At 38.3% G+C, this 23,846-nt stretch overlaps 1 protein-coding gene across 4 annotated transcripts in view; it reads right to left on the reverse strand.

Moving 5' to 3' along the window:
* Positions 1-7,081: 7,081 nt before the first annotated feature.
* OLFM3 (olfactomedin 3) overlaps positions 7,082-23,846 on the reverse strand; it is a 66,836-nt gene continuing 50,071 nt past the window's right edge. For all 4 annotated transcript variants that reach the window (XM_010563635.1, XM_010563634.1, XM_010563633.1 and 1 more), the window contains exons 3-6: positions 23,321-23,476; positions 19,300-19,519; positions 10,169-10,275; positions 7,082-8,438 (exon numbers count right to left, since the gene is read on the reverse strand). In XM_010563635.1, the coding sequence (XP_010561937.1) occupies positions 7,761-8,438; positions 10,169-10,275; positions 19,300-19,519; positions 23,321-23,476 (1,161 nt within the window). In that variant the 3' untranslated portion in view covers positions 7,082-7,760. The remainder of the gene's footprint in view (positions 8,439-10,168; positions 10,276-19,299; positions 19,520-23,320; positions 23,477-23,846) is intronic.

The following is a 23,846-nucleotide window of genomic DNA, read 5'->3' on the forward strand; positions in this document are numbered from 1 at the left end:
CACTTGTCCTGTGTACTTTAAAAGACACTTGTACCTCGAAGTGCTGCACTGACAGTGATGGTCCTGAGTAACCATTAATCTGTAATGTCCTTCAAGGTGACAGTAAGCCCAGTGTACCCAGATGAGGGAAGCCTAAATAAATGGCCTGTCTGCATGGTGTGACACAGACTTGGAGCTTAACTCAAAAGGCATAAACACCTTTGACAGGATGCACACTCAATTACTGTGATGCCTGTTTTCCTGGAGATGGAAGTGTTGCTGACCACCTTGAGGGTGTGATCCAGAAGGGAGAAATGGATGTCTAAACCTGTCCTGGGCAAAGATGATTCTAATTTAATTTCTCACCATTGCAGATATGAAACAAAATATTTCCTTAAAAATAAATAAATAAAAGGGAAGAAAGTTATCCTGAATCTGTTTTAACTTATTTCTGGAGAGCAACCCATGATATACAATCAGTACTGCTTGTAGGCAGTTTTATGGGCATACTAGAGCTAAATTTTACATAACTGGGAAAATAAATTTAGGCCTTCTCCACATGAGGCTTGCTGTGCTATAAATCTGTGCAGTTTGAGTTCTGTCTGAACAGCCGTTCATTAAAATTCACACTGCAAGAAAGAGGGGTTGGGGCAGGTTTAGGTGAAGATCAAGAAGATTAGAATGAACAAAAGAAGATAAAATGCAAAGAAAAATAATCTGGAGAGGTTTGTACATATGCCTGATACTGTGTGAGGGAAAGTAAAGGAATGACTTCAGGAAGCTTAAGAAAATCAAAGGAACAACACAATTCAGTAATACAATATGGTACATTTCTTTCAGATTACTTTAAAACAACAACTGTGCTGTATAGGTATTTCCTCTCCAAATATTTTTCATGTGGTCACCTTTCAAACTAACTTAATTTATAACTTTACATAAAGCATGTATAGCAGTTGACATTTATTTGCACAAAAATCCATTTTCCTTATTCTCACAGAAACTCAAAGCAGTGAGACTCAAAGCCAACAGGTCCGTGGAGTAGAGGAGTTCTTGTCTACATACACCAGATCACATTGCCTTAGATTGGAACTGAATGGCTGCAGATTGACTGCACCTACTTAAGCACCCCAGTTTGGACTCAGGCCTATGCATCTGCAGAAGGGAGTAACATCCGTTGGTTACCAACATGCAAGTACTCCATTCCTTCTGGCTGCAGATAGTTGCCCAGTACCCTGTTCTTGGATCCTTGTCTGTCTCTCCTCTACCTCCTGATGTACTGGCTGGGATAGTAGCACTCACTAGAAACCTAAAATAAGCTATTCCCTCCACAGGGACCAGACAGGAGTAGAGAATACTGGGCAAGTACTCTTTACAGAAGTCTGAAATTAGTGGTTTCTTTGACGCTTCAGTGGCTCATATTAACAGTAAATGTTTTCATCTTGAAGGGCTCCAAACCATTTATGTTAAAAAAAAAAAAAAGATATGGAATCAAACGTAGTATAGAGTAAAATATGCAGCAATCACTTTAATCAATTTATAAATGCCACTGTAAGTGCAGTTTTAGTATTGTGAGTTCTTCTGAACAACTAACAAAAATAATCCTAAATTATACAAAGCATATAAAGCTACAGATAACTGTACCTGTCAGTAGGACCTTTGAGTGTAACAATGCTTGAAGATACTTGACCTGTCTATAAATAAGCAGTTGCAGCAATGTGGAGGGCCTCATGAGCTCATTTGCACTCTTTCAATGGAGAGCTGTAAGTGCATGTACCCCAGCGTGTTCTGACTACCAGATCCAGAAGAGTCTTTGGCTTACCTTCAAGAGCACCATGTTAGGAACATAATTTCTGCTGTGAGATGAATAAGGCTTAAAATACTGAGCTAGTGTAAAGCTCAGAAAAACTGTTGGTGAGAAAGATTTCATTAGCTTCAGAAAGATGCAACTGGCTGTGGAGAGTTGCTGCTGGCTTCGATGTAGGTTGTCTGAGGAGGTATTGACTGTGTTTTCTGCTGGGAACAAATTTTGGGAATATCTGCTCAGGGTACGGAGCCCATAGCATGAAGCACTGCACTATGTCACTGCAGGCTGAATAAAATGAGTATTTCTGACCTAGTGGGTTGCTACCATTCACGTTCACTGTAAGAGCTGTGTAAATATGAATTCAAGCTTCTGTATAAAAAGCACAGTAAAATGGATTGTATTTTGAGATGCCAGATCTGACCTGTTAGCTGTCATTTTCATGTGTCTTCATATACTTTTCTGTGCTGCTATGATATATCAGTTGCATAGCTTTCAGGTAAAATGGGACTCTGTATGGTGGACTCAAAGGTGGGGGCAGAATGCAGCTGATCTAAATATTATCTGCATTTATAGTGGGTTGTGTTTAAAACATTGCCATTTTTGAAACAAAATCCTGAAGAAGCTTTGTTTCACTTGGACTGCTGAAAAGTTTCTGCAATGTAATTATTTTAATTGAGTGTTCTGAAGCAGTAGATACAGGAAAACTCCACAGGCTCTGCTGATGATACTCAGCTGGCAAGCTGCGTATGAGTCTAGCAGAAATTTCTGATTCTAAAGAAAATATGAACTTTCTTCCCTGCCTCCATTTCAGAGATATAGACAAATATCCTTAGTCTTGAAGAGGCTGAACACTTTTATGAGAAGCATGTACAACTGCTGTTGATATAAAATCAATAAACATGATTTGTATTTTAAGAGTGAGGATTTCCTCCATATGGTGGTTTCAGAGGAAATACAGAGTTTGATGTCCAGGGCCAATCTCTACATTTATGAATAATCCCTTCTGACTTTAATGAGAGCTGCAGAAAGGATGTGTCCCTTGCACTCATCACCCTTGCAGCTTGTCTGACACAATGTGTGCTACTTATGTTAGAGGCCTCTGAGGAAAAAGAGAGAGATGTGGAAGGCTAGAAGTTATATTGAAATGCTTACTCAACGCGCTGATTGATGGCAACTGAAAGTCTACACGAGTTCACAGATTATAAGAGTGGTAATCAATCATGATACCAGAATAATCAGGTGGATGATCTGTTTGCAGTTTGGAGAAAACCCCTGCACATCTCGGTTTTGTGAATTGCATCAAGGTAGTACGTCTGTTTTCTAGAGCCCAGCAAAAGCCATACTGCACAAAACATTCATTTTTATATAGTCTTCACAACGTGGTGCTGGGTAACTCTATGTCTCCTCAGTTTCCCAGTAACTGAATGTAGAAACCCCGGTAGTAATGATCTTTGCATAACCTAAATGGTCTGCTTTCTGTGGGAGAAATGACCTTATTATTTTGTAATTCTAGGATTAGTTTATAGTTAATTTATTTGCTTGCATATTGATGTGCATGTATATGGTCATGTGTGGGATAATTACTGTGGAAAGCTCAGCTTAGAAAAAGGGTTTTTCTTTTTGTTTTGGGAGTAAGATGGACTCTATTCCTGGTGGGGAAGTGAGTTTCAGGACTTGGCTTTATGATCTGTGGAGGTTAGTCTTTGCATGCTTGAGTCCTTTTGAGTGTAAGCTTCTGGTGGGATGCAGTTGTTACAGAGTATCACAGAGAAGGAGTTGGTCTCCTCAGAATTAGTGCAGTGGGAAGCTTGTCAGCACAACAGGCTGAGATGCAGCTCTGTGCCAAACCTCTGCAGCTGCAGCCCTCATCGGCCTCTTGTGGAAAAGATGCCCAAATGCTCAGCATTGGTTCCCGAATGCCAGGGACATAGAGTAAGATTCGCAGCAGGGAATGCTTGGGTGATTTATAGGAAGATACATGCTCATCCAAATGATTTCCAAAACCGTTGTGACTAGCATAAAAATCAGTATGAATCAAGACTGTTCCCTGGCAATCCTTGAACTGGAAAAGGATACAATTTACCAGATGAATAATTTGCTGTGAATGGTTTGTTCATCGCTGCTCTAGTGTTTTCTAAGCAATTGTTTATTATGACAAATTATCAGGTAACAGATTTATTCAGGCTGTGGTTTGAAACAAAGATCCTGTCTTCCTTTGCTGTGAATCTAGCCTGCTGAGCTGAGTGACAGCTAGTGCCCCTGAGCTTGTCTGAAAATGAATATTCTTAGATATAAGCAATCTGTGATTAAAACATAGTATCACTCTGTCTCATTCAACTCTTCTCTTTTAATTTTTCAAACTGAATACCATCTTTTGCTAGCAGTGACTACAGTGCCGAGTAGGCTCCACAGAGTGACTCTGCTAGTGGTCTGCTCAGCGCACTGTGACAGATATGGTAGGCTGAACAAGCTATGTGCATAACAATAGACTTGGTAGTTACTCACTGGAAAAAATAGCCAGAAGGGACTATAAAAGATTATTACTGTTCAGGAAGCTTTCTCTGGGGAGGTTTGTTCCACCTGTTTTGTCATGGGGAATGGTTAGCCTGTTCCAGGGAGAAAGCTGTGGGCTTTGCAGCGTGCATCGTTCATGTTCCTTAGGCTCCCTCAGGAGAGGCATGCCTGATGGATTGGCAGACTTGTGTTCCTGTGCTAGATTTGTGGTTGTGTGCATCCCTCTCTGCTGGCAGCACAGCAATGATGTGGTCCTTTTATATGTTTATCCCTTGAAGCAGGAGGTCACTAAGATATTAAAATAGGCTCTACAATTAATTTTCTCATGTTTAAAGGGAGATGTTTTTTTCCCCTATAGTACCAGTACCTCATCATAACAAACAGCCTATGCTTCAACTATAAGAATAAAACTTTACCTGCTGATATGTATGTAGGTTGCTGCTATATTATGAAGATTTTCTGCTTGTGCTGCTCAATTATGAAGGCAAAGCTTGTAACACAAATTTGCTTATATTGAGGCATGGTGTTTTCAGCCTTTTGGGAATATGACTTTGGAATTTCCAATTTGGAAAAGACAAGTGATCAACACTGATTCACAGAAAAATGAATGCTCCTTAGTAGGAAGTAATGCTACTTAATAATGTCTCACCAGGTTTTGTTGTATTGATGCTGTGCAAGCTGTTATTTCATGTTTAAAGGTACTGGAATCCAACCCACTGTTACAATTTAGAAGGGCAGGATTTATCTAGGTATGACTTCTATGCTTTAGCACAGTAGCTTCATCAATAAGACAAATCACCCTTCAAAGGTGCCTTTCCTACCCCTCTTAGCCACCCATCTTTAGCACCCTGTAGTAGTGTCTCTTTCTTCCTTTCCTTTGACTAATAGGAGTCTGTTACCCTTTAAATGGCTAACTAAATGGCATTGAAATCAGGTAAGATTAATCTTACTGTAAGAATTGTTATCAGCTTGTATTAATGTATGCATGCTAATTACACAGTATGAAATTCTTATAAATATGGTAGTAACCATTTTTTTCAGATGAAGTGATCCTCATGTCATGACTATTAGTCTAGTTTATGATGATACAGTAGAAAGAAGTTTAATTTCTCAATCTAATGACTAATGTTTTTAAGAATGCTGTGTTTGTGAAAAAGTTCTATTTTGCTGAAGTTACTCTGTGTGTGTGAAAGTTTAGGGTTTGTTTTAGGGCTTTTGATAAAAATCTGAACATACTTTGTTTTCATAAAACATTCCTATATGACATAAAATACCTTTTTTAATAAGTAGTCATATACACTTTCACATGTCACAGAGGAGGTTTCATTGTCAATGCATGAAAGCTGGTTACAGGAGTGAAGTGGTTTAATCTGTTTGTTTAGCTGAACTTGGTGTCTCCAAATCCTGTGTAACTGATTGTAAGAGGTAACAGCTATCATTTCAGCTAGGCAGGAGGTGGGAAATGGAAGCAAGAGAGTAACTTTTCTCTGGTCATGTTGTAATGTAATTTGTTGGGTTTTCCCCCTTTATCAGTTCTTGAAACCTAATTAGTAGTTTTCTGTTTTGCAACCAGTATGAAAATAACACATTTTGTTGTTCAGCTTCACATGGGCTTATATTGTAATAACTTGTAAATGTATGTAGACAAATATATTTGTAATAATGAAAACATTCATGAGACTTAAGGTGGTCTCGGCTGGTATGTTGGAAGAATCAGTAAAGCAAATATCTTCAAAATAGATCTGGCAAAATGTCAGTGCATTTAATTTTTTTTTCTTGTTCTTAAATAGGAACATTTTTGGAAATGTTCTTGTTTTTCTGTGAGCCCAATTTCAAAGGGTATAGAGAGGAGAATCTCAGATTTTGTGAGGAATGCAGCTTTCACACAATATTTCAGATACCTGTCTTTTTGCATTATGTGATAGCCCAGCTTAATAAAAACTCTTATACTAGTTCTTAATGTTAGTTTCTTTCCATTTATGCCAAAACAGATAAATAACACCTCATTCCTTTTTTCTCAATAAAATATGCCTCCTCCAAAATTTCTAATGAGATAGTGTAGCAAGACACATAGCTTTCAAAAATACTTGTTTCTTAAAGGCATCAGTTTTGACCATAAGTAACAATACTACTGCTAGCAACCCCCAAACTTCTCTGCAAGAGATTGGCCTCAGTGTTGTGGCTGTTTTCTATCAAGGGCAAGCAATATGGTGGCTACCAGGTGCCACACTGATCATTTAGGCTTTGAACCTTTTCCTCTGTATTTTCTCCCTGATTACTGTTATCCCAGAGAAGAGCTTTGTCAACAGATAAATGTTCTTCTATTATGAGCAAGAAGACAGGCAGATTAAGGAAAGCAACTTGACTTCTAACATTGCTCCTCACTGCCCCAGAACAGTGCAAATATGGGATGCACTCACACACTTGGGCTGGAGGCGTGGGCAGCAGCCCGCTTTCAGATTCTCTCCTGTAAAGCCCAGATAAGGGAGTGAGCATAAACAAGGGAAGTAAAATGGTGGAAGGAAAGAGAGTAGGAAAAAAAGGGATTGAGACAGAAGCCAGTAGCATGAGATAAAAATTGGGCAGGGCAAACCATTGTAAAGCTGGGACTGGTATGAGGCTTCAAAATTGGAAATTTGCCAGTAAGCACCAATAGTGAACAAGAAGGGTCTGCCAAGCAAAGCTGAGAATAGGGATCATGCACCTGAGAAGCTATTGGTCTTTCTCAGAAGTAACAACTGTTTCTCAGATTTTTACCACTTTCAGTTGACCCATAGCCAGGACTGCAATTAAGCTTCAATATATTTTATAAAAAATAGTACTTGGTTTACTTTCACATAAGTGAAGAGATACAATTGCACAATGGTGGTTACAATGGTAGAAATACATACTGTCAATAAAATGTTTGCAAGAGATTTAAAAACATACTGTACAGCACCACATCTGAAATTGGGTGATGGCAAAATGAATCATACTCCATGTCCAAATAAATTAAATTCCTAAATCTTTCTTTTGGAATAAATAACAAAAAAAAATACAATGTGCAATATGTCTGACACTACCAAAATATTTCCTGAAGTTGAGCAATAGATTAAAAACAAAAATGAGGTAAAAAAAGACATTCATGCATTTAAGCCACCATTAGTCTCTGACTCTAAAATAAGGCAGATCATAATCTTTTAAAAACTGTCCTTAGCCACTTAAATCCTCCTTAGTGCTTTTCAACACAAGGTCTTGACAGACCTTGTAGAATCATGAGTTAAGATGCTTTTATTTCCAACAGGTCATTTTTGACAGGCTCAGCCGTATTTGAAATGCATTACATGGTAGAAAATGTTTCTTTTCTGTAATGAAAAAAGAAATGTAAATTAAAAGGAACTGAGAGAAATGGATGCTCTTAGAGTTTATCACAAATGACACTGCTTTGAGGGAGGGAGGTCAGGGAAAGGGAAGGGAAAGAAAATTATGTGTCATCTTCAGTTTTAATGACGTGGAAAAGGGTGACGTTAAACAGGACTTGATGTCCATTATTCCAGGCATAGAGAGCTCTATCTCTTGCATTGTAGTCAAGCATGGATATATGAAAATACTGATTATGGAAAGGAATGTCTGTATACTCATAAGTGGAGGTTTTTGTGGAATAAGAATAGTAGACCTTGGCTCCTGTTAAGTGAGAGTTAGTAACATACAAGGTGCCACAGATCATGAAGGATTCTCCAGCACTTCTCTTTGGGTAGCCTGTGCTCCAGCTCTTCAGCACCTCCAGTGTATCCTGGTTTAACTGGCTGATGACAATGTTGCCTGCATTCTGGTTGGTGGCATACACAGCCCATAGCCCAATTTCATCTGCCATCAGGTCAATATCAGAAAAGCCACCCCAGGTGTAAGGGTAGACATTGTGAAAGCCAGCATACTCAAGACTACGCTGTGCGAGCACCCGCCCACTGTCAAAGCTGTATTTGATGATGATGTTGCTCTGATACTTGTTGAAATAGAGGGAGCCATTGTAGACAACATGGTTGGTTCCTGCCCATTTGAATGGAAGGTTGTATGTCCTTGATTCAGCCCCACTGACAAAGTCTGCAATTGATTTATATTCACGAACAATTTTATTGTTAGTGTAACTATCCATGTACCAGACCTGGAAAGAAAACAAAGATTAGGAGTAAACACCTGGAACACAATCCATGGTACATGATCATGATATGGCTTGATGGATACATTGCAGAAAAAGAAGCAAAAAAGGTTTTAAGTGTGCAGCAGGCTATCGAAGTACAATATTGCCCACATTCCTGTTACAAAAGCATGAGGAACTCCTGAATTTCTGAATCAAAACTTACCCATACAGGTGAACTCTCAAGAAGACTGCTACTAACTACAGTGTCTGCATTTTCAGAGAAATTTAATTTTGGTTTATTCAGTGTTTGGGTCTCTGCTACATGGGGCTTGTTCAAAGATATTCCCAGAGACTAATAATCAAGGAGAGAGATGGGAAATGGCATGTGAGCTAAGCTTGGATTTATGCTTAGGAATAAATTTGGTTGAATTGTCTTCAGCTGAACCTCTAATTGGTGAAAAATAGTGTATTAGTAAAGAAACTAATTACAATAGCAATGAAACCAGTAAAGTTTAGGAACCATTTTTTTCCCTTAAAACAAAAGAAAACAATATCAATTTTTTTTTTAATGTTCTGTATGCCAACTTCCATTCCCCCATTTTTTCCTTCATGCATTTTGCTTTTTTTTTCCTTTTAGTTTGTCAGGGGACAAATCAAATCCTGACTAACAAAAGAACAGAATAGTTTCTGGAGATATTTTTTGTGCTGATTTCAAAACTGGCATTAACAAAATATTTATATAAACACCAGTTCAGCTCCCCATCTTCCTATTAGTTGAGATGCTGTGAGGGATATGGTCTGTTCTAATTTGCATGCACGTGGGTAGTCTTTGTGTTTCTTTAAGAGGGTGGCAGTGGGGGGAAAGTAGAGGCTGTCTGGGGAGGGGGTTGCAGGGCTGCAGGGTGTGCAGGGAGTGGGGCCACAGTGGGGAGCAGGTGCTGGTGGAGGTGAGGGGCCATGGCGATGGTTCTGGAGATGCCACTGGTGCTCTGAGGTGTCAGAAGAAAATTCCTCAGGACAAGATGGGGCTGAGCAAAGTTTGCTGCTCTCCTAAAGGTAATTGAGATTTCTGGGGCCAGTAGTAAACCTGCTTGGACACACCAGGCAGGGGTGAGCTGCATGCAAATCTTTAATTATTACCATTTGTATGTTGCCTTTTCTATTGCCTTTGTTTTTTTCTGTATTCAAAAAATTAACCTTGTGGGTCTCATACAAATGAAACCTAGTGTTTTGATGTCAAAAGTCCTGTGATGGAGAGAGCACCTCCTCAAAGCTGTGGCCAGTTTGAGATCCTATTGCAGATCCAAACAATAACATAACTTGGATCTGAGGCAGCAAATGGTCTGAATACAGCATATATGGGGCCTAATCCTGCAAATTTTGACTGCTGCATTATGGGTTATGCTCTTGGGTAAAAAGCATTGATGTTTGTGTTTTATTACTTGGATTCTTAAAGACCCAAGCTCTATTAAATACGGTAGGAAGAAAAAAAATTGTGTAATCAGTTCAGACAGGTGAATGCCATCCCTGAAACAGTTGAAGGAAATGGCACAAAGGTGCTTAGCTAACTTTTGTCTTTGGATATTTTTGCACAAACACTGTTGCTTTTTCTCTGAAGATGTTTAACAGTGAAAATGATGAAAGTAGAAGAAACATGCTTGTGAGTGTAACCTCCTAGGGGGATCTTTTTAAAGATTAAAATAATGCAAGTAAAACTCCAGAAGGACACAAAGATATTCAGTGCCTTAACATACTCGGTTATTTTTCTCTGATGCTAATGGATCTGTCATCCAGGCTCCAAATCGGGTTCCGGATATCTTGACTGTAATGGGGCCTGTAATTTTCATCAATTTGCCACATGCTGAAATTAGAAAAACAAACACATTAATGCAAATAATTACACAACTCTCCTTGACATCAGTCAGAGCACAAGACCAATTGCTCTAAACTAAATAGTGGCTCCAGGGGATTCAGGCTTATGTTGAAGATGGATTGTCATCTTCACCATACAAACTTTTCCATATCAAGCAGTAATATAAATATGTAAAAATATACAAATAAAAATTTATTTGTGTATATTTTTGTTTTTATATATTTTAATGCACAGTTATATTTTCTGGGCATAAAAAAAATACAACCTAGTAAAATATCTTCTGAGCTGAAGTGAATAACATTTAAAAAGAAATGAAAAGAAGACATAACCCCCCCCACACACACACTTTTGCCTTCAGAAAGTTCAGTGCAAGGCTAGGATTGATGGACGTTTCAGTTTTCCATTGACCAGGGTAACAAGGAGGTTAAGGGCAGACAGGAAGAAATGAGCTTGTATGCAAAACATATAACTGTGAACAAATACCTGTGTCTGACTGCCCTGTGGTTACACACACGTAGCTGTTCCAGTACTAGGGGCCTGTCTGAAGCTAAGAAAGTGAATATGAGAATTATTCAGCAACCTTGGCTGTATTGGTTGGCTTCTAATCCATTAGGCTGTCTCATATTAGACAGTCTGGGAGGAAATAATGAAAGTCGATATGATCTTAGATGCTGACCTTCCTAACAATCAAAAAATCCATATTTTAGGGGACATTAATAACATACCTATTAGCAACAAGCCCCTGGTGGAATTCATATGTTTACCAAGAGGCTTAATATCACACAGTGGTGTGTAGGCGATTAGGTGAAATAGCATGTTTTTGAAGAAAAGCTATTCCATAGGAATGTAAAAAGAAGTGACATATTAGGGTTTTTTTTCCATTTAAAAATAAGTGCTTCTCCGTGATACATGGTTGTGCTATATTGTAGAACCCTACCTATCTAGGAAATGTGGAAAACAAACTGTATGTGGTGTTGAGAGTGAATTTATTCAGTCCAAAAGAGAAGGTCACATCAAGCCTGGATTTTCTACTTTATGTAACCGGCAAGGAATGTATTGTGCAACCCTGTTTCAGTCAATTAGAAGGGGGTTAATGCTGTGGTGACTACTTGGGCTGCTCATGGGGATTTTGTTCACAGCCAGGGAAGTGGGGTGTAATGGAAATGAAGATAACTGAGTACACGCTGAGACTTCAGTGAGCAAGGTAGGCTGTGTCTGTTTTCTGGGTCAATTGAAAGGCATTATTATTTACATATCTCAATCTATGTACCTTACAATCTTTTGAAGATATTTTGGAATTTCCCATTTTAAAGAATCTTATAGATTGTTGGTTATCATAGTACATAATTTTTTATTCTGGAATTTTTTGTAGATAGGCTGCTAGTATTTTGTGCTGTCTGCTGTTTTTCTACAGCAATGAACTGCTATTAGCTTGGAAAGTAGAGGACTATATCCTATCAAGGCAAAGGCTTTTATTTTTAGGTGGCATGTTAGTAAATAGTCTCAGAAATGGGCACGAGGTAAACTCAAACCTTCAGAGGGGTTTAACTTGGAGTTTGGAATATTTAATTTGGAAAAAAATTATCAGAAAACTAATAATGAGTAGAACAAAATCAGGAAAAATTAACTACTCCTAAACTGGTAGTTTTTAAGATAATTAATATACAGTGAATGTACGAGTTAAAGGGTATACTAATTGCTGCCTTTAAAACACAGTATTCAAATAAGTAAGAAAACTAATAAGCAAAGAATTTGGAATTCTGAAACACTGGCCTGGGTAACGCTGTGTATTGGGGTAGGCATGGGAACGTGCATACTGTGAGCTGAATTTGCAAAACTATCTGCTGGCACAATGACTTCTGCTGAGGCCAGACAGAGCAGCCACCCCACCAGGCAGTGTGAGCAGCCAGCGCTCAGCGAGTGGAGTCCGCGTACGGGGGCAGCGAGCCGGGTCCCACGGCCAGGGCAGGTGCGTGTGAACTCCCCGGCTTTCTCACCAGCGTGTGTGTTAGTGGCTTGTGGGGAGCAGCATGGGCGCGCACCCGGCTCGAGGCCCCGCATCTCCAGCAGAAGAGGTGTAAAAGTAGCGGGTGTGCTTGTAGGCCGTGCTGGCTGTTGTGGGGGGTGTGCGCACAGAACTCCATGCGTGTTCGTGCGCGTGGTGCGCCGTGTGTGACTGGAGCTTTTTGATTCTAGCTAGAGAAAGGTGTTCAGAAATTCGTGGGTTTATTAATGTTTCTTAAGTGTCTAGTACTGTCGTTTGTCTGTTGTATTACTTGTATTGATCCTGAATGTATAGTTCACCGATTGCCAGTTAATGACCTGTCGTCAATAATTAATAAACCTCTTCAGTTTTGATTTGGTTTAAACTATATGAACTGAGCTGCTTTCCCCTGTCACAGGAGTCAGATGCTTTTAGAGAATGATCTTTCAAACTGTATTGAGATACTGTTCAATGTGAAAAAAGAGATGACATTGTACTTCAGCCACTAAATGATCAGCAGTTTGAGTCAGGGTATATTTATGTGATTAAATTTTTATTCCCAGATACAATGTAGTGATCAAGAAAGGAGAGTTGCTATATAGCTGAGGGGCAACTGACTCAAAAAGTGACAAAACTCTTTTCAGCATACCGAAACAGAGCATCTTGTAAGAGGCATGATGATTTTTTTTTTCTGCTGCCCTCCAGTATGTCCCATCTTTTCTTTTCCTTGTTCACTAAACAGAAACCCATAAATACCTATTTGTGATATAACTTGATGGAACTGGTATTTAAAACTAAGGAGTAATACTACAAGTATTTTTTCCACATATGGTAAGCCATTCCTATTGTAGTGATAATTCACATCCCAGCAGCAAGTTTCTGCTGTAAAACTCAGCAGTACCTGAGGACTGTTGGTCTACTTGCTGACAGCATGGGCAGTAAGAAGGAAGCAGCAGAGCTGTCAGTGCCCACTGTAATTCATTTCACACTTTATTCTGTCAAACCTTCAGACAGTCCTCTAATGCAGTGTTTCCAATATTTGATTGGAAGTTAAGAGAATCGAGTGAATGCAATTAAGAAAACAGTAAAACTAATTCTTCAAGAGAAAGGTGTCATTGTTTTCCGCAGTTCTGTCTTTTGGAGCTCTATCTTCAAATATGTCTACCCATTCATTACAGTGGACCTATATAAATTGGCAGAATTGGGATCATTTATGTTTTGTTCATTATAAAGTAGCAAGCGTGCTGTCTGTGCTGAAGTATTATTGACTTACTAATACAATTAAATAATTTACTCCAGATGAATATCACAGCATTTTGATGACATGTTACTACAATATGCAGTTTATCAATCTAACAGTGAAATAATTAGCATTACTGACTTTATAAAGAGAATTCCCTTATAGATTGCCCAAGCCTGATCTTGCATTTGATACAGAACTTACTTGAATGACAACTCTTTCAAGAGTAAAGCTGAATATAACAGCTTCACTGACAAAGCAAGGTGAGTATTCTGTGTGGTTGTAAGCACTTCCAACTCTGCATTCAGTGCAAGAAATTTTACTCACTCCTCCACCAGAATTGGAAACAGCTGCTTCTTTTCTTCTTAAGTGTAAAATGTGTTGATCTAATCTCAGACTATATTCTTAGCTGCAGAATGAGCCTTATAATTGTTTGTGTGGCTATATTAAAATTGATCTGTCATGCTGAGGTTTCTTGCTAGGGAATGGTGATACTAATATACTGAAAGGCAGGATCATTTACTTAACACTTTTGTGGCATGGCAAGTTTGGGAGTCTGAAATTAAGAAGGTTCCATTACTTTCCAGTTGAGACTTTTGTTTAGCTCATTTTATATGCAGGGAAATAGAATATAGACAAATGTCATGTGAAGTGGGAAACACTTCTGGGCTATGAATTTTCCATAGCAGTGAGGTAGCTGAGAATTAAAACTGGCCTATGCTTTTTTTTTTTTTGACATGGCCAAAACCTTGGTTTTTTCTTTTTCCTTTTCTTTTTTTTTTTTTTTTTTTTCTGGCAGAAGGGAACATATGAGGATGTGGAAATAACTCTTGTGATGGTGGGAAGGCTTTTTTTTACTGGTTGAAAAGTTTTGGTTTATAGCAAACCTCTGCTCTTTAATTCTGTGACAGCAGAAGGACCAGATGCTAGTGAGAAGGTAGTTCAAATACATCTCCATACTAGCAAATGTCAGGAAGTTCAGGAACACTAAGGAAAAAAAAAAAGCTATTTCTAGGCATTTTTTCCACCACTAAGAGGTTCAGATGGGGTTACACAGAAGAGTGGGATTTTTAGAAGCACTCAGTCTCTTTCCCTTGACTTTGAAAGAACCAGCTGCCTACATTAGAAAATCCCAACCATAACTGATTGTGGTAACTGAGAAATCAAACCTCTGAGTGTTTATCCATCCTAAATTGAACTGTACAAGGAACATCATATCATGCACAACCTGGGTGTTTTTTATGGCTTGATTCATCTCTTGTAACAGTTTTGTACTGTGGACTCCAGCAAGTCTGTCTGTGATTTCCTGTATTTATTTATATTAAGGAAGAAGTTGAGCATGAAGTGACCATTAAAAAACAAAGTATATGTACTACTCCTGTGGGCTGGGAAACTCTATGGGGCAGAACGCATCTGAAAAGCTGCTCCAAAGTGAGCAAATATCAGGAGAAGGTTGTGACAGACCAATTGGACAGGAGCTGTTTTGAAGTTAGCTAGGAATAGGTAGTTGATAGTCCCAGTCTCTGTGATGCAAATGAATATTGATAGCTGCTATATATACCAAGTGAGTGTATGATTTATAGAAGGACTTGCAAGGGAAAAAAATCAAAACATTCTCTCGAAGTGTTCATAAGCATCATTATTCTATTTATTGTTGGTAATAAACGGGAAAATGAAGTGAATATTTTTTTCAGTGGTTGCACGGATTACTTCCAAGTGTTTTACTACAGGCACTTTTCTGCTTATGGTAAAATTTGTCATAACATCGTAATGTGAGGAAATGAAGAATTAGTTCTTACTTAATGGGTGTATGTCTGTTGTCCTGCATACTACAAATCCAGGAATCACTATAGTCTAGTTATTAGAGCTTGCTGAGAGGAAGCCTCTGGATTCTTCTGCACGTGTGCAATGACTTGTCATGTAATCTTTGGGAAAGTCATTTATCCTCCTGGGCTGCTTGTTCCTTTGTCTACAAAATGAGGATAACAATATATATTTCTATTGCATAGCTTCGTACTGAATGATATTTGTAAAGTTCTTCAAATCCCAAAGGGAAGGATGTTTTGGAAGTACAAGTACCAATGCAATCAGTAAAGTAATCTCATGCCTGCACTAATACCTCTTCTGCCACTGATGTAACAGCATTTCTTTGGATACATGGAATACTCTACTTCTGAACTTCTAGCAAAAAATGTTACTGTAAAATATTGTTTAGATTCTACTTTATAATCAGATGTAGCTACAAATGAATCCAATGTGTATCTACTCTAATTATTTCTTCATATTTCATAAGCAACATTTGACAGAGTATTGGCTTCTATGAATGCTACCCATATAATTTTTTTCCAACTTCATAAACACATTATGACAAGAATAGGAGGGTGTGAGAGACTGAAAGAGTTAATGTCTCAAACATTGTGGTGGGGCAAGTTCTGCTCAAAGACAAACCCTGCACAGCAAGGAACCAAGGTGAAAAGCCCATCAGCTCAGACATCAGCAACAGGAGGGGGAGGGTGTGCTGGAGGGTGAGCAGCTCCCTGTTCTGATGAGCTGTTCTGATACAAAGATCAAACAATGGCCAGGTCTGTAGGGAAGGAGATGTTACTCCCCAAATGACCCCCAAGCCCAAAGGCTCACAAACGGTTCATTAGCCTGATGAGTTCGGGTGCCTGCCTGAAGGAGGGGCAAGGATGATAAAAGGACACAAACTGAAGCCCCGGGTGCGCAAGCCCACCAGGACTGGAGCCCTCAGCTGACTGAACCAACGCTGGACCCAGGACCGGTGAAATCTTTCTCTCTCTCTGTCTCCTTCTCTCTTTCCTTTTCCATTCCCACAATCCCTACACCTCATCCCTTAAGACATAAAACTGTTGACCAAGTCTGAGACTAAGAGTGGATCCAGCTGCCCCTGGGCCCTTCTCTGATGAGGAGTCTAGACAGCAAGGGGGTCTGCTCTGAATCTCATGACTCAATGGGAGGGATCTCCTTATTCCCTGAATTGATGTACATGGTTACCCTGGGTTACACAGTTTACAGAAGCAGTCTTATGCCAATTCCTGTTGTGAGAAACCCTGCCACCTACTACCACGCCTCCCCAGTTCAGTTTGCTTCTGTCATGAATACAATCTTTACATGATTGTTTGGTGTCCTTTCACCTTAATTTAGCCTGAGGGAATTTCGAATTAAACACAACTCCCTGGTCTGTCTGGTCTGGGTCATGACAGAGGGTCCCAAGCATCCTGTGCAACCTGCATTCTCTTATAAATGCACATGCCTTACATGACTGCCAGCAAAGGACCCATACGTGCATAAGTGTATGTGAATTTGTGGTGCGTGCAATCATATGCACTCTATTCCCATGTGTTTAATTGGATGCACCCTTTTAAAGTTTTGTGGACAAATTTCTCAGCAGCTTCAGCCTGAATTTTCTCTTATTTCAAAGAGAAGGAGGAAGTTTCAGTCATCACTACTGCTGTGGTAATCATTAAACCTCAGTGAGAGTAAGATAACTGCTTACTGTAAGTTAATGAGTATTGAAAGTGTTGCTAGTGCAGATGGAAGATCCCTTTTAAGTGGCCAGGACAATATAAATAATGCATTATATTGCTGAAAAACACCCGCTAGGGAGAAGAATGGAAAACAGCTATTACACACACTGGTTAGATAATTATATTGTGAAATGTAACAAAATCTGTGAAGAGTCAAGCCAGATCCTGTGGCACATTGGGGCCAGCCTGCCTTCTGTGGCCATAGGCTTCTGGCCATCAGATTGGCATGGACGGTCACAGCTGGATCATCTCCAGTGTGGTGAACGTGGCTGGGGAGAAGGTGTAAGCATGAAAGCTGTTTCTCCTTTATGCTTGTTGATCTGAACACACAGCACCACTTTCAGGAGTTACTCACAGTAAGCCTAACCGAAGCTGGTTTTGCTTTAAAAGCCACACAAGGGTAGGCCAGAAATATAGCCAGTCCATTAGTAGGCAAGCATAAAAATCATTTAACCATCTAAGACCAGGGAATAATGCCAATAAGGATGAATAAAGCTGCATTAGATCTTGAGAAGGCCAAACTCCTTTTAATAATGGATGTGCTTAATAATCTATTTCATACAAAAATTTTCTCTCTATTGTTACTTACATAATTTTAATAGTTGTTTTTTTTTTTTACCTTAGTACATCAAGAGAAATAGAATGTGTTGCAGGAATTCAGGATAGATAGGAGCGGAAATGTGGATGAAAAATAGGGAAATAACCCCTGTGAATACACCTAGTCATTCTGATGTATAAAATGTATCTTATACTGCAGTCACTTCACTAATCAATGTTACAAGAATATGCCGTAAAAGCAAAGAAAAACAAGATCCTCGTTAAAGATAAGTTGATGATCTTTTGGTGTCTAATAAACTTACTGGAACACTCACTATCAGAAAATACTGTCTATTTATATGAATTTTCTTGCTTGCTGTGGTATTGCAATGCAGCCATTTTCTCCTGACCGCCTCCTGTCAATGCAGTAATGTGCTATTATGTGTGTGTACTGAGGGGAAAATAGGATCATAAGAAATTTCTGTTTGAAGAAGTCTTTAATGTATTTTAGCCCAACATCACTGTGTTATTTCTAGCGTAAAATAAAGAAATTGAAAATAAATAATTTAAGGGGCTAACCTAACCTAGATTTTTCTCATTCTATCGCCTCACAAAAATGAAGAGGCACTGCTCGTTGAGTTAGTAACATATTTCATGTCATGTGTAGCATTTAAAAGTAAACATCCCACACCTGATAACTAAGATACTGACCATGGGGACCGAAACCTGGAATTTCTAGTTTATTCATGTTCAGTGTTAACTTACTAAGTGTTTATTTCTCATAGAGAGGCTGGAATGTTAGCTGTAGCAATCCAGATTGCAAAAGTGATCCATTCAGGAGTCTCAGAATGCATGGATAAGTTGGGGAGAAGGGAGACTGCGTTGTGATTGTAAAACAGGTAGGTACTAATTATCCCTGTTTGGGTAATGGAAGTTAAGGCTGACACTTCATAATGATACTTCAGGCTTTTAGTTTTGGTAGCTGATACTGACCTAGTGCTGATTTTCAGAGGTGCTCAACATTTGACTTTTTTTTAACTAAAGCCAGCATGTAAGCACCCAAGATGGAGGCTGCCTGATTTAAACCTAGTACAGTGCTCACAATGGATTGTTGCTATGCTTCCTACAAAAATCATGCTTTGTTCCCTTAAATTAGGTGTAATGCTTAATTATGTTGTATTGCAAATTGGAGAATGGCACATCTCTCTTAATGCTAATATTACAGGTCTAAAGACAGTACAGTCAGAGTGGCCTCTCAGGTGTCATAGCAAGATGACAGGGTTGTGATGCGGACATCTCAAAAATGATTCTAGTCTACTTCTCACTAAATTTTTTTTCACACTGACATCCTAAAGATGACCCAAGTAGCAATGCCTGTCTGACCTTTTTCAAAAGAATATTTGTAGCTCTCCAACCACTTGTAAATCTCTTAGATTTTAAAGTTGCTGTCTGTTATAATTTTCCATCTTAATTCCTTCTGTATGCAGTAGGGCAGATCATTACACAATATACACTGGTGCAAATTTAGAATGCTATGACTGACCTTAGGTTGAGTTACTCTTGACTTTTATTAGGGTAGCACGGATCAGAATATAATGCAGTCTTTCATCAAACAAGAAAAAAGAAAACTTTATCTTTCTATAGAGAGACAACTAACAATATACAGCCAAGAGACCAAATTTGCCATGAAATTGTTAACTTACTGAGCTTTTTCATGCAGTCTCGAAGCCTCGTTTCTAAACTGAGTACGCGCTGGTGTAGTTCCTCGTAGTCATAAGCACCAATTTCTTCCTGAATCCCAGTGAGGACAGTAGACAGATTCCTAATTTCCTCCTTGAACTGCGTGATTAATTTGGCATCAGTTTTGTATTGTTCCAGAACTGGGATCAGTGGCAGGAGCTCATCCATCTTTTCTTTCAACTCCTGTTAAAGGCAATCAAATGTGTATTAGAGCAGTTTAAAGGAGTTCAATCCCCTAATTTGCTTTAATGTAATATTTATGCCTGATTATTAAAATGACTTGAAAATGATCATTGATTTTAGTTACAGATCTATTATTAGTGTATTGTGAAAGACTTAGAAACCCCAGACTTAATGGTAGTAAGCAGTAGATAAAATGCATGAGAATAGTTTTTCTACTGAAAGTACACAATTACCTTCCAGTGATCTGAACCAAACCTGCTGAAGGTCTCACTTTCCATCCAGAAGATATAAACCTCTGCTAAGTGCATCTTTCTTGAGAGAAGGTGATTAGGCCTGAACACACAGTGATGTTCAAGGAGATCATACCTGTTCTACAGTGCTGTCATTGTGGGTGAGCTGTTAATTTCTATTTCACTCCTTAGAAATACTGAATTCATTTTTTTTCCTCAATGGCTGTTGAACACTGTTTAGTTCTGTTCCGGCCACAGTGATATATACCTCTTTCTTCTGAAGTAAAAAAATCCATGGTTCTTAACTGCGCTTTGTATTTGTTATCCTGCTACATCACTAGGCTAAAATAAAATAAGGCTCCACTTTGGAATCTTGGATTGCCTCTTTCTCAGACTTTTGCCAAGTCTCATACTTTGAGAATTTGTCTGAATTTGGCTGCTCATCTTTCATTTCTTAATTACTCTTCTAAATGCACTTATCATAGGGACTTTACTAAATTTAAACTAATTGTTTGAGGTTGTTTTTTGTTTGTTTATTATTTTGTAGAAAACCTCAAAGAATCCTTGCAGTCAAAAGGTTTTGCTTTACTGAAAAGCAGACTGGTTTGTTCCTGATGTATCATCTGTATATAGAGATTTGCATATCTTTTTATAATTTGAGGAAACAGCAGGACTTCCATGAGCAAATGCCAGAGGGAAATGAGGAGATGCAAGCCTGGACAAAACAGGGCAAAGGATGGAAATAAAGATTTGTTAGGTACTAGCATTAGGTGGTAATAGAGATTGGGAACAGATGAGGACACAGAGAGAGGCTATTGAAGTGGTTAAAAAATAAGTTCTAAAGAATAGCTGGAGTAGTCAGCAGGTTGAAAGGGAAAACAGAAGAGAACTAAATGGAAGCCCAAGCACAAGAGGTGCAGAAGGAAATGTGGTTAGAGGTTAGTGTAGTCACTGAGGTGTGAGAAGACATGCATGTATAGTTTGTTATGCCACTTGTATTAAAGGATGCAATAAACAGGGTAGGACATTTCCAAAATAAATAACATGATGATGCCAAATGCATTTTTGCTAAGGAGATGTGAAGGAAGCTGATAGGCAGGGTCAGCATTTGAGCTGCTTGAAGATCTACCTCTGAATTTTTGCCTCTCAAACACTTTCTAAGACAGCTTGAGAGTTCTGCAGTATCTCTTCATCACCTAGCTAATATATCTGTACTGTTTTAACAATTGCTTTCATATTGGAATTATTATTTACTCAAAATGAAGACTCATGTATTGTTAGGAGGTATATTTTGCACATAGGTCATCTTAATAGCTAGAAAATTGCATTTTAAATTATAAGCAGATATATCATTATAAAGGGACTTGAGAGTATTGGGAGTTCTATTGGTTCTGCTCTCAAGGGGTCTTCCAATTACATTATAGTAGCAGAATTACTGAAATGTACAGAAAGAAGTGGAGAGTCTTTTTGTCTACAGTTAAAACTATTTTTATTTGACTGTTTTTAATAAAAACTTAACTCGAGCCTACTTTATGCCTGTTAAAATGAATAGTTATTTTTTCCTTGATGACAAGGAGAGTAGATTTTGTGACATAGAAAGCAGAGCTCCAGAAGACAATTTTTTGTTACTTCATTTTGAAATTATGAACTTGGGCTTCGGTTCTGTGGGGCAGTGAGCTGCCAAAAGTCATGGGTAAACCATGGTGGAAAAAATGCAAAGCTTGCAAAAACTCAGGAAGATAAAACATGTTTAAGAGAATTACTGAAGGTAACTTATTCCTGGTAGCATTTATGCCGGATGAGGTATCATTTGAGCAAACTGCTGGAACTTTTTGAGGCGATCAGGTTATCTCCTGCCTGGCATAAATGCTGATTTGACCGAAGCATGACTATATGCTCAAGTGTGATCTGGATCAAATGTGTACTCTTTGGTTCTCATCAACATGGAACCACAGCATTAGAATATCTCACTTCAGTAAATGATATAAAGATGGTTTTCGTATTTTCATGATAAAGAAAATAATTTTATTGGTTTCTGCTGACAGTCCTAGCTTGTTGCTATGATGAGTGGTACAAGAACTAATTTGTACTGCAACACAGATGGGTGGTATGCATATTCTGGCACTTTGTGCCTGCTGATATAAGGGGTTATGCCATATCCAGAATGAGTTTCTTTGTCTCAGGAAAGATAAAGCACTGGAATTTTAGTAGATCAAATTTCAGAAAGCCAGCAGCATATTGTATTATGTTGACCTTTTAAATTACCTATAACTTGATTGGCTGGAAATCTGTTTTAAAATCCTGGCAAACTGTCAAACTGAAGTTAAATGACTGGCCAATACAGATACCGAATATTTAAAAGGTTAGGGTACTGCAGAAATCTGCTACCTTTGACATCATGTATCAAACATTCAAATGTTGATATTTTGTTCCCAAGGCAAACTATAATGAGAATACAGAATATATAATGGCATTATACAAATGTGTTGTTGTTGTAGCAATAAGTGATGAAGGGAAAAAAAGTGGAAATGTTTCTTACTACCTGAAAATAACTGGAAGTATGTACTCAAACTCTAATCTACACTAAGAATGATGACATAAATAAAGTTTGGTAGTCAGATCATTAGCGTACTTAATTCCTGATATTATTAAGACCCATTGGATATTCAGTGTCTCTGAAAAATAAAGTAGACCCCTTAGCTATGTAATTGTTTAGGTATCTAACTTTAGCAGCAATTAGAGATTTAAGTCAATTTTACATGAACTTTCATAAACACTTTAAAAATATATATTTGGTTAACATAATGTAATCCTCAGAATGTATTTTCTAGATCCTATTTTGCTGTCTGGCAGTCCTGAAATATCAGTTTATCAGACTTGATATTTAAAGAACTTAAACATGCTCTGGTAACATTTTTTCCTTAAGAGTACTTCAGATAGTTTTTTCAGAATACACAATGCTATTTTGTAATCTCTTCAACCCTCCTTCCTCACAAAGGATTGGCTTGTGGTTTTTGTTGTCATTAAAATTCCTTAGAAGTCTTTTTTTGATCACACAAATGTGACTGGGAATGATTGCCCTCGTCCCCATGCCAAATTCAAAATAGCAAACCTTCAGACATGAAATTAGATCTTAATTGTACTGGATAAAAAGTACAACAACCTGATTTATTATAGGCTTTCTTCCCTTCAACTGCAGTAAATGTCAGGCAACAGTAAAAGTGCAGAACTCTCTAGTTGTTTGCCATTAATTCCATCTGATCTCCCCATTTTTCACTGGAGCTTGAATGAATATAAATTTCTCAGTATGACATACACATTGATACAGAAAAACCAGGAATCTGTTTATAGTGACATTTCTCTAATGACTTAATAATTAATAGTTACTCCCTCTCACAATTAAATTGAACAGAGCAAAAGATTATCATCATAAAGGAAGATTTATTATGCTTTTCTTTTTAATGCTGCTCTTGTATGAGCATTTCAAGCTGAGATCTTAGCAGTCCATGCATTGCTGCTTAGTACATTGCTTCCAGCAGGCTTTCAAAGTTATTGTTAAAATAAAACCTACCTGAAAATGCTTTGTCATTAATGTCTTCCGATCATCTTCAATTTGCCGAAACTTGGCCTTCAGCCCTTTCATTTGTGTTTCCATTTTTAAAACGTACTGGAAATCCCTCTGAGTCCGTAGATTTAAAACTTCAATAGATTGGGACATATTCTGAACCTGTTAAAGAAGAACACTCTCTAAATGCACTTTTTGTTGCTTTTCTTTTTTTTCCTAGTTAGGTAGTTAAATGTCAGGCAATAAAATGTGCTTATGTCAATGCTTTAGTTATGAGTCATTTATACCACAGTATAGTTTTAAATTCCATAACTGCATGACAGTACAAAAATTTGGAAACAGGGCTAACAGAGGACTATCAGCAGCAAGACCTTGAAGCCATTAAATGATTCGGACTAGCTTTGAGGTAAAGAGAGAGATCCTTTCAGCACCATTATCAATGGGTTCAAAAAAGGCTGTTAAGCAGTAGAGTCTACGTTTACACTTGTAGTAGATGCTGACTGTTCTTCAGGATGTGCTGTATAGCACATGT

Source organism: Haliaeetus leucocephalus, unplaced genomic scaffold, assembly GCF_000737465.1.
Source record: "Haliaeetus leucocephalus isolate CR32 unplaced genomic scaffold, Haliaeetus_leucocephalus-4.0 Scaffold172, whole genome shotgun sequence".
Lineage (NCBI taxonomy): Eukaryota > Metazoa > Chordata > Aves > Accipitriformes > Accipitridae > Haliaeetus > Haliaeetus leucocephalus.